The sequence below is a fragment of the Hipposideros armiger genome, unplaced genomic scaffold, assembly GCF_001890085.2.
Source record: "Hipposideros armiger isolate ML-2016 unplaced genomic scaffold, ASM189008v1 scaffold_85, whole genome shotgun sequence".
NCBI lineage: Eukaryota > Metazoa > Chordata > Mammalia > Chiroptera > Hipposideridae > Hipposideros > Hipposideros armiger.
This window is the reverse complement of record NW_017731435.1, coordinates 2,103,100-2,116,532: the sequence shown is the minus strand read 5'-3', so window position 1 is coordinate 2,116,532 and position 13,433 is coordinate 2,103,100. Positions and strand designations below refer to the sequence as shown.

At 46.9% G+C, this 13,433-nt stretch overlaps 1 protein-coding gene across 5 annotated transcripts in view; it reads right to left on the bottom strand.

Annotated features, from left to right (window-relative positions):
* The window catches only part of EBF3 (EBF transcription factor 3), a 123,303-nt gene extending 110,317 nt beyond the window's left edge, over positions 1-12,986 (bottom strand). For all 5 annotated transcript variants that reach the window (XM_019644149.1, XM_019644151.1, XM_019644152.1 and 2 more), the window contains exons 1-2: positions 12,909-12,986; positions 11,272-11,340 (exon numbers count right to left, since the gene is read on the bottom strand). In XM_019644149.1, coding sequence (XP_019499694.1) covers positions 11,272-11,340; positions 12,909-12,946 — 107 coding nt within the window. In that variant the 5' untranslated portion in view covers positions 12,947-12,986. The remainder of the gene's footprint in view (positions 1-11,271; positions 11,341-12,908) is intronic.
* Positions 12,987-13,433: the final 447 nt, after the last annotated feature.

Sequence of the window (13,433 nt, the reverse complement as noted above, 5' to 3'; positions counted from 1 at the left end):
TCCAAAAACAAAGCTCTCCCCACGTCAGACCGTATAGGATTTCTTAACCTTCCAGATAGCCATCACGGGGAAGATAACTCCGAGAACCCTAACCGATTGCCGTGGCCTAATCCTACGGATCATTCAGGCCCGTTTAAAGCATTTGAAGAAAAATGGCCAGTGCAAAGAAGGTGATTGATCAGAAAGCTCTGTAAATCATGTGAATTCGGTACAGTCCTCCGGCCTCCACAGCTAGGGTTCCATCTATGATGATAAATTAGCATTAGATGGAACCTAATGAGTTTACTAAACATTTGGGATTTGTGGTAATAAACTGGCTGGCTGTGAACTAGCAGAAGCAATGAGCTGTCCCGGGGCTCCCTCTTATCTCTGTACATGACAGTGAAACCACGCTTCCAATCTGCGATCAATTCATCATCCGACACCATTGTACATTCTTCACAAAAAGATAATTACTGCTTCCCTGGATCAGGACACTCATATTTCCTTGGAATTGCAGGTCTTGATAGCAGGCACTGTCACCACTTCCTCCGAGCCCCACTATACAGCTCTATTTATGATCATTATTTTCGCCTAAACAAGCCTTTTTCCTCAACTTGATAACGAAACCCGCTAGGATGAGAAGGGAACAGTTAAGGCATTGTTTCCTCTGCGGAGTGCTTTTACGTTTAGTGGAGGCCGCTGACAAATATTTTATTCAGGGCATTAGTAAAAGTTTCCACTCGTTAGAAGATAGCGCTTCCATTTCCTTCAAAAAAAAAAAATTCCTGTTCCAGGCTCCGATTTGTTAAAAAACAGAAAGGGAATGAGAGTAAAGCAAGTAACATAACAGAGAATAAATCAAAACGTGATTAAAAAGACCGTAACCGTTTTCAAACCCTATGCCCCCCGCTCCGCGGCCCCCACGTTTCTAGACCCTCCTGCCCTGCCGACTGGTCAACTCTCTGTGACCCCAGCACACGCAATAAATTACCATAACACACAACTCCGAAACAATGTAAATTAGTTACTGCTCACAGTCTAATAAATGGGAACAAATGTGTTTGGGGCTGGAATGGGGTTCTGGATGCTCTAATTGCTGGGAATAATTATAATGGGGTCTCAGGAAACACAGGCAGCAGGCACTTGTCATGACAAATACGCTCGGCCCAGCAAATATGCTGCTGACCCCAACACGTGGAACAGCCCAGTCGTTTTTTTCTTAAAGTTAAAAGGCACTTATATACCTTGGCTTTATTCCTGATCATGTGTGAAAGAAAGCCTTTTTAAAGCCACGAGGCATAGCTACATGTCATATTATTCCAAATCGAGGCAAGTTTGTTTTTATTGTAAAGCTTAGGTCATTGGCATGCTATACTCTGTGGGAGCCAGGAGCCCCAACACAAAAGCTCTGGTGGCCAGCAGAAGTGGGGGCAGTCCCTCATTGGTGGGGGCAGTGGGACAGAGTGGACCCGTTTCTGAGCTGCACAAAGGCATATCTCTGGATGGGGAACCAGACGTTTATTAACTTGCATAACTCATTTATTTGTTCAAAGTAATGATCTTTGGGAAAAGGGCTGTTATATTTAGAACCTGCTTGTCAAATTTAATAAATGATAGTTATTGCCATTTTCCCCCCTGAAAGCGCTTTCCCAGATCCTTCCCACCTTTCCCTGGGGCCCCCGCTGGCCAAGGACCGATGGGCAGCCGGCGTCTCGGTAACTGATGGCTACTGCCCGGTGGCCGGATCAGGCCGGTGACCTCGGACGGTGGGGATGAGCTTCACGTCTAATCCAATCCCCCACTTACTTCCTGACCCAATCTTCCTGATGTCAGAGGACGAATCGCTTCATTGAGAAAATGGAAATGGACGGGGGAGCTCCCTTTGGCAGCGTTTCCAATAACCAAATCTCAGGAAAGAGAGACAAGAGAGGCGGCTGAGGACCACCCCATCCCTGCGCACGGCTCTGATTTACAAACCTCTCCTAATGTGAAACAAATGCTGTGGGTGTGAATTCATACTTAACCATAAAAACCCGTGCACTACTCTGTCTCGTATTAAATACCACATATAACTCTCAGCAGGTTTTATGTTGTGTTTTACTGTCCGCAATGGCTAAAGCCGGCCTAACATTTTGTTTGGCAATTAGGAAAATTTGTAGTTTAATTTATTAAACCAAAAAAAGAAGCCAACAACTATACTGAATGCTGAATTCATTCCATTTTTATGCCACAGCGCAGCATATCTGCCTTCCCGATAATTTAATCACACTCCCTTTATGGCCCGTGCTATTTAAATATTCTAAAAAAGTATTTAGGAAAAAACCCTGATAATAAGCAAAATTGAGTCATACCGCTCAGATAAATTCTTGGTAAACAGTTCAAATGTTTTCATTTTCTTGCAAAGGACCTAACTGCTTCATGGAAAAAAAAAACAACAACAATGGATGGGACATGTAAACTTCTAAAAGCCACGAGAAACCCACAGACAACAGCCAAGTATCAAAACACTATGGGTCCCGATAAGCTTGGGAGTAAAGCACTTTATTACAAAATACCAAGACATTAAATGAAAGGAAAAATAATATTGCTCAGAAACCTTTAAGAAGAAGAAACTGAAATTCAAAAAGTATTAACAGTGGCTATGCAGCCACAAAAACACATGGAAGAACCTAAAATGTATATTTCTAAGTGAAAGATACCAGGCTAAAAAGGCTACATGCTGTATGATTCCAACTGCATGATATTTTGGGAAAGTCAAAACTATGGAGCCAAAAAGAGATCAGTGGTTGCCAGGGGCTGGGGGAGGGCGGCTGAGTGGGGAGCACAGAGGATGTTCAGGGCAGGGAAAGTACTCTGTGTGACATTAAATGGTGGATACCTGTCATCATGCATTTGTCCAAACTCATAGTATGTACAACAGCCAGAGTGAACCCCAACGCGAACTGTGGCCTTAAGTTAATCACAACATATCAATGCTGCTTCATTGATAGTAACAATGCATCTAACACAAGATGTTACTAAAACGAAAAGGGGAGGTGACATGGGGACTCACTTTCTGCTGTTTCTGTCAACCCAAAACTGCTCTAAAAAATAAAGTCTATTAATATTTCTAAGAAGTGTTATCAGGACACCTTGGAATCGACATCAAAGGTAGAGGGACAAAATGTCAAGTTGGGGAAGTTTGTCACTGGTACTGGCGTGCCCTGAGTGTCCCTGCTCCATGGCCACTAGCTCCCAAGGACCCATTTCTATCTCCCAGTTTTTCTTCCTGGCCATGGAAGGCCATTCCAGGAAGCTGAGCATGTGGTTCTGGGCATGACCACTCGGAAGGGACATAGACAGATGCCTGGTGACCACACCCCGATGGGAAAGGTTTTAGAAAACTTAGGGGGCCCTCAGGGAGGGGCTCCCTCCTCAAGGGGACTGGAGAGCAGTGTCCCTGACCCCTCCCCAATGTCGAATTGGCTTTGCTGGGTGTTCTTTAAAATAAAAGGGGCGCCCTCCCCCATTGGGCCTTCTGTGCAGGCCCCATGCCCTGTCCAGAGTTGGGGTGACCTGCTGCCCCGCCCCCACGTGCACGCCTCGGGAGGGTGTGCTGCCCGCCCGTGCCCATAATCAAATCCCACGCTTGTGCTGCACGTGTCGCCCTGAGATGGCCCCAGACCAGGCGCAGGCTCCAGGCCTGTGTTTCAGTGACTCCATAACATCCAGGCTGGCCATTCCGGTGCATGCTTTCCATTTCAATGAAAACTTGCAGCCAGGGGGAGGCCGTGCGGTTCTGTATGGAAGCATTGTTGAAGCCTTTACCGGGACCCACGGCAGGCCTCAGTGGTCCAGGTCGGTCTTGCCCCCCTTGGAAATTCGTCATCACAAGGGCACATGTTTTTAGGGCCTTAAACACCACCAAGTTTTGTCTTGCTGTTCTAACATGGCACCCTGCCCCCAAGTGCTTTCTGCTGAGAGAGAGGGAAAGGGGAAAAGATAGGCAATGGGGGGGTGGGGGACCAGAGGAGGGGGCAGAGGGAGGGAGAGCAGGGCGGAGGCAGGGGCGCGGCTGGAGCTGCCTGTCTGGGCGAAGGCAGCCTCCCCCCCAGATGTGAGGTTCACTGCACACCCAGCAGAGACACGCTGGAGCCGACTCCTTCCGCCAGCGGGGCCTGGGCTCTGCGTCCCAAGACAGCACAACCCCGAGCCCCTTCCTTTCCGCACATGTTAAACTCATTTCCTCGTGAATTACTGGGAAGGCAGGGCGCTACCCCCTCTGCTGTTTTCAGATGGTGCAGCCCGTCCACTGCTGGCACCGCAGCCGGCCGCGTGCAGCTGGAGCGCTTTCTAGCCCAGCAACTCCCAGCAAAGGACTGACAGAGGGATATTTTTCATGTTTTGTTTGTAAAGGGAAGGGGAAATGAGTGATTCAAAAACAACCAAAACGCGAGTTTCCCCATTACCCCCCCACAGTGCTCTTCATCTAATTGTTTGCCAATTTATAGCATTTATTATGTTGACAGATATGCCTGGCTATTTTCTGATTAAATAGTTTTAAGAACAGTTTTCTCAAGCCTCTACGATTTAATGAACGCCAGTTACCCCGAAGTCTAAGGAGCTTATAAAATACCACCGAAAAGCCCTTGACACATAAAATTCCTCCACTTATTTTTCTAAATTATAGCCATATTTTTATTTTAAAGCATTAATAATACCAGCATAATGTCTCATTATATAGAGTTTTGACCACAAACATTTTTGAGAGATTTGCTATGAAGATAAACAAACAAGAGAGGCTTGTGTTCGGGCAAGCTGACGGCGTGAATGGTTCTCATTTTCTCCGAGTGGAAGCTCTCAAAGCTCTGCCAAAGTACAGGTTAAGCTCCGTGAGTTTTCACTTCCTGTACCCCTACTTGTCAATCACTTCCTGTCTGCAACGACAATTTCCATCATTAGAGCTTGGAATTTTTATCTCCTCCAACGTGCCTCCCGTTGCCACTGTTAGTTTGAATTCTGATAAATTATTCAGCATCTTTGAAAAGTAACCGAAAAATTACAGCATCACCGTGAGCCCCCTCCGAGCCGCGAGGTTCCCTGTCCTCCTGGTTTGTCCCCTAAATGCTCTGCCGAGGCAGCTTCTGCCGCTTCTTCGGCTGCATGAGGAGGCCTCTGGCCAGCCCCAATTATCTCCTGGTGCACAGAGAGTAATTATTTGCTTCCTGTAAGCATGCGTAACAGAACCCCGAGTTTGGACGGCTTTCCATAAGGTAATCCAATTCATCCAAGCCATCCTAACACAATTACAGGCACTGGCAATATCTTTGCTTTTCACCTGATAAGGCCGCCGCAGAGGCGCGGGATGGCTTGCGTCAACATAGCTCCTGGACTATAGCTTCTGACAGCCCTGCTTTCAGCCCTCCCCTCGGCCCCCCTGCATTTTCATACCCGGCAGAGTGCTGCTCAGGGCTCCATGCACAGCGGCTCCGGGAGGCTTCTCCCTTGCACATGCGGACAGGAATCAGGGTTTCAGAGCGTCGCGGAAGTCATTATAGGCGTGTGGCTTGTTTGAAAACCCAGCCTCGCACTGGCCTGGCCTGGAGTGCTTCCCCAGGCCAGGCGGCCATAAATCTCTGCAGGCCTCCTCGGCCTAGGCCAGAGGTGCAGGCTCTGGGCCTGCTGGTCAGCTACCCTCCTCCCCTGGCCGTGGCCCTCCGTGGCCAGGACCGCGTTGGCTGTGGCGCACACACTCAGCACGTGTGATGTAGGCTCCAGCCCCGGGGCCGCCAGGAGAAGAAAACATACCAAGTGGGAACTGTTCCTGGTGTCCCCTATTCAAATGAAAGCCTGTCATTGTGACCCAATAACGCAGCTCTTCCTTTTCTGTTTATTTTCAGAAGTTTAGGGGAAAAAAATTGTTAGAGGATGAATGAGCATGGTGAACTTTTTGCCTCTCTCCACTGGCGTGCCAGGGAATAAAACAGCCATTCACACCTGAGTGCAGCGAAGCCAGTGGGGCTGGTGCCAGGCAAAATCAGATTCTTTGTAGCCAGGGCCATTCATCCAAAGTGTGCTTTTCATGCTGCCAAATTTCTAGCCAGTGTTTCCCCTTCGCTGAAGTCCCAATGTACTAAAACAGACCCGGAACCAAAGAGCATCTCAAACAAACGGCCAACACCAAGAGGAGGGCTGGGGACGCAGAGGCCTACTCACTGATAATTACATTCACATCTTTAAGGAAACCGAGAAGGAAAAATTAACACCAAACTATACTGTTTTCATTGCGCTATGCAGATGAAATGACAAGCTGTCGCTTAAGAAGTTAATAAACAGTCCCCGTTTTGCAGGTTATCCAAACGCTGCTGAATAGAAAACCTTGGATCACTAAATGGTGTGTAATTAAAATTATTTTTAAAATCCTCCTTGACAGGCCCAGGCTTAGCCAAAATGTAAATGACATTAAAGAAGACAATGAATTTAATTTTATTTAATGTCCCTTTTTGCAGATCCTCATTTACATAGCATTTTTAACAAAAGCGTTGACCTTATAAACGTTGGCATTTGTACAGCTCCCTCGGAGTTGGATTTAATCAGGCTCGTGCAAAGCCATGAGGGAGGAGGCTTTAAGTTCTGTGCTTGGAGATGGAGTAGGAATAAAAACATTGGGACTGGTCAATGTTTATCCTCCCCGCTTCTGAAAACAACCTGACAAGAAGATGTAAGGGGCTGGGGAATAACCCGGTGCTGTTTATAAGGCTTGGTGATAATCATACATAATCGTTTGGAAATATAGCTAATAAAAAATATAATGAGTGTTCAGCAAAATCGGCATTAGGCCCAAATTACATGATATTAATACTTGAACAGGTGCAGAAAGGCGCTTTAAATGAGGTAAATGAATAAAATGTCCCAGAGCACAACTGTGTGCGCTGACAAAAAGTCAATGCCATGAATAATTCAGTGAGGAGGACTGCCAGCAGAGGTCGGCTCTCTTTGACCTTTGTGACAGGAAGTGAAAGGAAACACTGTTGACTAAAAAAAAAAAAATGAAAGAAAAAAAAAGAAAGAAAGAAAGAGAAAGGAAGGAAGGAAGGAAGGAAGAAAAAGAAAATCTCCACTCGGTCTACCACTAACGTGCTGCAATCACTTTAAAGGTGTAAACTTAAAACTCATAAATGAATCAGAGTGAGGCTTTGGAGGGCCGGGGTGGGTGGGGGGAGGCCAGAGTTAAAACTGTTGGTAGTTAGGGCATCTGACTAAGGACAATGTGAAATCGCAGACAATGAAAGGTTAAGTAAATAATATCCTTCTACAATCCAATGTCAATTATGTATAAAAATCTGAGGTCAGCTGAAAAGTATTTTCAGAGTCCACAGGCTTGAAATTTTGTAACAGCTGTTAAATATGACAAAACTTTCCTCCCCACCACCCCACCGCCCCCCCCCCAAACTAAAGCTATTCCAAACTCTGTATGAAAGAAAATGGGATAAACAGATGTCTGGCTTCCAGACAGGAAAGTAGGACAGACTTGGAATGATAAGTCTCCCAAACTCTATAGCCCAATGCCAGATTTATTGGGGAGGGGGCAGTGCCCGCCACAGAGATGCCAGCGAGTAAGATGCCTGAGACGGTGCCATCTGGAACCGCCCTGCCGAGCACGCTCCCGGCGCTGCCTAAGCACAGTGTGCGACCCGACCCGTTTGGACGGTCGCAGTGCCCAGCCCCTGCCGCCTCCACAGTCGGCCTTCCCAGTTTCAACAGTTGGACCCTGCACCTCAGGTCCACTCAGGCCGGGCAGGCATGGGAAGGTGGGAGCGGGAGCCTTGCCGGGCACCTCCAGAGGGCCTGACGCGACACCCCGGGATGGGCTGGCATGGAGGAGGACGACAGCCAAAGCGTGGTTTTGGTTTAGCAGCTACACCGACATCCTGTAATCATTTACAGCCCTTGGAATGTACGGGTGAAACAGGAGAGATTTATCTGTTCATACTTGGGATATGTGGACAATGGGTGTTCCTAATGAACTCCATCTGCTTTTGTGTTTTCCCAGAAAACATTATTCCACGAGGAAAACGATCCCCCCATCCTTTCCAGCAATACCGTGAAGTATCACATGTGTGTGCACACGCGTGCATATACATGCACATGCATGTGGGTGCACGTGCATGGGTGTGCACACAGGCACGTGCCCTTCCCCCTTGCACTGAGCTCTCTGCAGGTCCTTACAGTCCACCAGCCATGCTTTCTCCTATAGCTTCTCCTTACTGACCACGCTTCTTGCTTTAAAATGTTATGCTTCTCCTTTACCCGGTACATTGTTACATTTTAAATACACTGCAGTATAATTATATTTCTGGAGCCATAAAAAATAGTTTTCCTAGCATCGTTTTACAAGGAAGACAACAGTTAAGGTAAGTGAAACCTTCACAATAAGAGGGTTTCGTAATGCGAGATGGCCTCGCTTTCCCCCGTTTTTCAACTCTGAAGGGTCTTCATGCTGTTCGTGGGTATTTAATGCTTCTGAAAGATAACTGAACTAAATTGTGTAATTAATTGATTTAAGGCGTCAGAGTCTATAGAATGTGATTTGCCTGCCAGAGCGGGGAGCTTACTTCTCTGTTCTCATAACACAGAAAAGCAGGCTCGGTGCACCAGAAGAGCCTCGGCGTGGGTTAGAACAAATGTGGGCCCATTGATCTCAATTCAGCTCAGAATTATTGGTTTATGTCCTCAGGACAAATATGCCTTATCTGGTCAGAACCTGCTAAATGTACCCAAAGGCCACGAGGAGCCGGAGAAGCACATTGTATATAATTCTTTTTTAAGCCAACTAACCAAGTGATGACAGTGCTGATGGGGACCTGTAGACTGACTCACCCATCTGACGGGCTGTTTTAGTCTGCAGTACTCAAGAGGAAACACGGGCTAGAAACTCAACATAAGCAACTAATTTTAGGAGGCAGCACACACCCCACAAAAGCGATTATCGTTATGAAATTGAAACACATCTCAGTTGCAAAAGACTGCATCACTCTGAAGATATTCCCCTCCTATAGGCATTTTTCTTTCTCTGATTAACACAACTTGCCTCGGTGAACACTAAATTCTTCATCTCCCCCCTAGAAATATGCCTCAAACTGAAGATTATGCCAATACTGCAATCATTACACGAGGATTTACATCAAGCAACAAAATGCGACTAGTATTTTGTCATCAGTGACAGCTCTCTTAAGAATGGTGAAAATGTACACTCCATTTGTCATTACATAAAACTATCCTTACCTTAATATCCCTAACATGGAAGGTGATTAAAATTCCTATAAAATTGTCATATCTTTGAATTTAGAAGCCGAGCAGATTTTTCATCAATAATTAAGACCTCCAAAGCATTTATGCCAGGCATAAGGAGCTGCAATCCTCCTTATTCAAATAAACTTGGTAAACCCATTAACCAAATGTTTTTACATTTTTTCCCCTCCTCTCATGCTTCTAGAATATCAAATGATCACACACTTCTCTTAGGTTAGAGAGGTATCAGCAATCTTAGCACATATTGTAATTAACCAAATACAAGAGAGCATTCACTCAAACCGGAATCAAAGAGTGTGTTTCTGCATATCTAGGGGAGCTACCTCCCATCGTGTGATAAAAACTGAGCATTAAAGGTTAGTCTGTATCAACAGTCAATACATGATTGAATGTCACACAAACCCAAAGTGATTTTGAAGGGAGAAAACACAGCATTCTCTCATGCCAGGCTGAAAACCTCACGATTTAAAAACAAGTCACCTTTTTAAAGGTATAACTATCACAAACTGAAGACAACTCAAAAGATGAAACACTTCACAATCCTGGACGACGAGCAAACACGGCTGCCTTTCCAAGCATCTGACACTCAGAGGAGATTCCAATAGGTACTCAAACACTCTTAGCCAATCAAGAAAATAAAATAAATTCAGTTACAAGACAACAATCCGAGGCTGGATAGTTTCCGTAGCCACAACACTAAAGACAAATATAATTATATTGATTTTTTTTTGTAGTTCGAGTTCTATAAAGTGTTGAACTTGTTCTCAATTGCCTGAGTGACGGCCACAACTGGTCAACCCTATTTGATTACTAATAAGAGAGCTGTCCCTTCTGTCAGATACCGAGCATTCTCCACTAAGCAAACAGCTATTCCAGCTAGTTAAACATTAGCACTGCTCTCCACTGGTGGCGCATACTTCTTTAGGCTTAACTCATGGAGTTTTCCGGGTTTAATTTTTCAGACACTGGACAGCAAAGTTCATGATCAAAAGATAACTTTGTAATGAAAGCTGCTGAAATTCAACCCCTCTTCAAAACAGTCTAAACCTCTGCTTCACAAAACTGGTGTCATATGTACACGTCTAACATTTATTCGACTTGGGTACCAATTTCAAAATCCGCAGTCAATCACACCCTGGGCCTTTCGCTGCTGTCGTTACCCCATTGTTGGGAAGCAAGGGATCCTCTCCTGCAGGTCACCCAAACCCAGCGACCTGGGGGAGTGTTCTGAGAGGGGGGTGGCGGTGTTTTTGTTGTTTCAACGAAAGCCATGCCAAATGCACATTAACACTATTAGGACTCATGATTGGTAGCTGAAAAGGCTGCAGCATGGCCCAAGGAATATGATAAATACCAAGATGAAGAGCAGCAAATGTAAAGAGTGCATACAGCTCATCTAGTTATGGAAATTAATGTTGGAAAATGGAACCAGCATGTGTAATTAGTTTCAATTATAACAACTTTGGTTTGTTAGTTACATATTTGCTACTTGACATAAAACGACAGCCACAATTGGAAAAAAATTAGGAGACATTTTGCACCTAATTGAGAGCAGATTAAATTCATTCTAACACTGGGCAACAATTACAACAGTAATACCACCCAGGTCTCAACTTCAGCTATCATCCGAGATAAAAATAATGCAAAAATGAAATACTTGTTAACAAATTAGCAAAAAGCATTTTATGACATATCTCTGGGTTTAAAGCCAGAAACTCTCTAGGCATAAAGTGCTCCTCACAGTGAGAGCAGTGGCAGATGAAACTGCTTCCCTTGACAACTCGCAAGCAATTACTGAATCCCCACAGAGTGAGCCACCAGGTTTCCAAGTCAACCCACCTGTGCGTGATCACACACGCGACAACAAATGGTGCAGCGCACAAGATGAGCTCAACCCCAGACTCAAAAATACGGAGCCACTGGAAACCAAGCAAGGCAAAGCATTTGGTTGTTGCTGCAGTTTGACTTTGAAAAAAAAAATAAAGAAGCCATTCTTACCTGTCAATGATCACGGGGTCTGAGGGCGTTTCGTTCCGATTGCCACAACTTTTCTTGTCACAGCACCGGCTGGGGGGTAATTGTAAACAGTGGTTTTAATATGCATTTCATCCGTTCATGCCCAACTTGTAATTTTCTTTCTAAGTCTGACAGTGAAGCAGCTGGAGTCAAGAAAGTAAGTTACCCTAGCAAGGCGGTTTGGCACATTAAAAACCCAGTGAGCTCACGTGCTCTGTGGCCAAACTTCTGACGGGACTTTCTACTGGAAGGAGCAAAGTTGAACATATCGAGCAGATACTGTTCCTAGTAGGAGGGTAACAGAGCTACCACCTAAACTGTGAGGGGAAAACATGGAAAACATGTTGCCAGTGTTTGTTTTTGCAGTGAACTGAGGAGAAGGAGGCGGGAGGCTTGGGAATAACTTTTCACAGCTTCAGCTTTTGTTTACCTCTAATTGTCAAGCTGTTATTTCTGGAAAAGATGCAAGATGCCACCTTCCACCAGTATTTCTTTTGGGCATTTATTAATTATAAGCACAAAAGCATGCATCAATCTATCAGAAACTTCTATTGTTCCTTCTTTAAGCCTACCTTCACTCCGTTATTGAAACTCTAATTAAAGCAGAAATGAAACAAAAATGTTATGCTTCTTGCATTTTAAAAAAGCATACTTGTATAATGGTTACATGTCTAAATTAGCTAAATTAACACCATATGGTAGGCAAAGTATATAAAGCCTTTTAAAGCTGACAGCTAAAGTGATTAAAGAAAGTCTACAGTCTTCCACTTAGAGCTTAAATCACATCTGTGCGCTTTCTATGTTAATTGCAGTACATGCAGAAGTGGATAATAAAGAAATTCCACTTTATTGGTTGTAATTTATATTTATTACCTGATATGAGAAAAAGTCAGCTTTTGTATATTAGTGCTGTAACAATATGTCTGCTCAGAAATGGCATTTAGGCAGCCGGCATCCGTAGCCAGGCGGAGTATGCCCCTCAGAGTCTGCGGCCTGCTACTGTAGCCTGCAAAGCAGGTCCTTATTATTCCTAGCAACGATATTTCACATGCCGCACATACAAAGTCAATGATGCATTTTTATTTGCCATGTAGGGGTGAAACTCTTGTGGTAGTTAGAAAAAACAGGTGGGAAATGGCTCTTCTGACAGTCTCCAGCAAGGCGCGCACTCTAACGGCAATGTGAACGGCGCCTGGCTGCTCTGGGGGAGAGGTTAGCTGACGGAGTCGCAGTCCTACTCTCACATACACCCGCTCTAGAATAAGTACAAAGGCGTTTCCTTTTATCAAAACCAGCCGATTGTATAGCTCAGGATGCGAGCGCTGGAGAAGGAAGTAGTAAAGTGACGCCAAGTGATGTCTGACTCCTGGGCCCCGAGGACACGGGCGTCACCCAGGACCCGTTTTCATTTTTGACGACATCGCAGCGACACGGCCAACATATTAATCGGCTCCGCCGAGCGGCCGGTCGCGGGGCTCGCGGGCGGCCGGCGTGCGGCCCGGCCGGCTCCGTTTCAATCGACGCCCTTCCCGCAGCCGGGCGGGGTGGCGGCGCCGGGACGCGGCGTCCTTTGCAGACGCGGCTGGCGCCCAGGCCGCCCGCGCCCGCCCGCGGCTCACCTGCACATGATCTCGTGGGTCAGCAGCACGCGGCACATCTCCGGGTTCTTGTCCTGGCCCTCGTAGACGATGGCCTGAGCGGGGACAAGCAGAGGCGGGGGTTACGAGGCGCCCTGCGCTCCGGCGCCCAGTCACCCCAGGCGCCGCGGACCCCGCGGGCGGCAGGTGCATGGCGCACGGGGGAGGCGCAGCGGCCCACCCAGGCCACCCTCGCGGCGGGGTCACCCGGAGCGGGGCGAGGCCTGGGCGGCCTCCGAGCCTGCGCGGGGGGCGCTTCAGCCCCGGAGGACGAGGACGCGGCTTGCAGGCCCGGGGAAGCCGGGGCGCAGGGGGCGAGGGCGACCTGGCACCGTCCCCGGCGCCCCCTGCTCCCGGCCCCTCCGCGGGGCGCGTCCGCGGGCCATTGTCTGCACCGAGTTCCCGGCGGCGCTGCACGAGGCCGCTCAGAACGCGCTGCGACCGAAGCAGCGGGAAGAGCCGCGGCCGGAGGGGCAGTTAGTCTGGAGCCCAGGGCCGCGCCCGCCC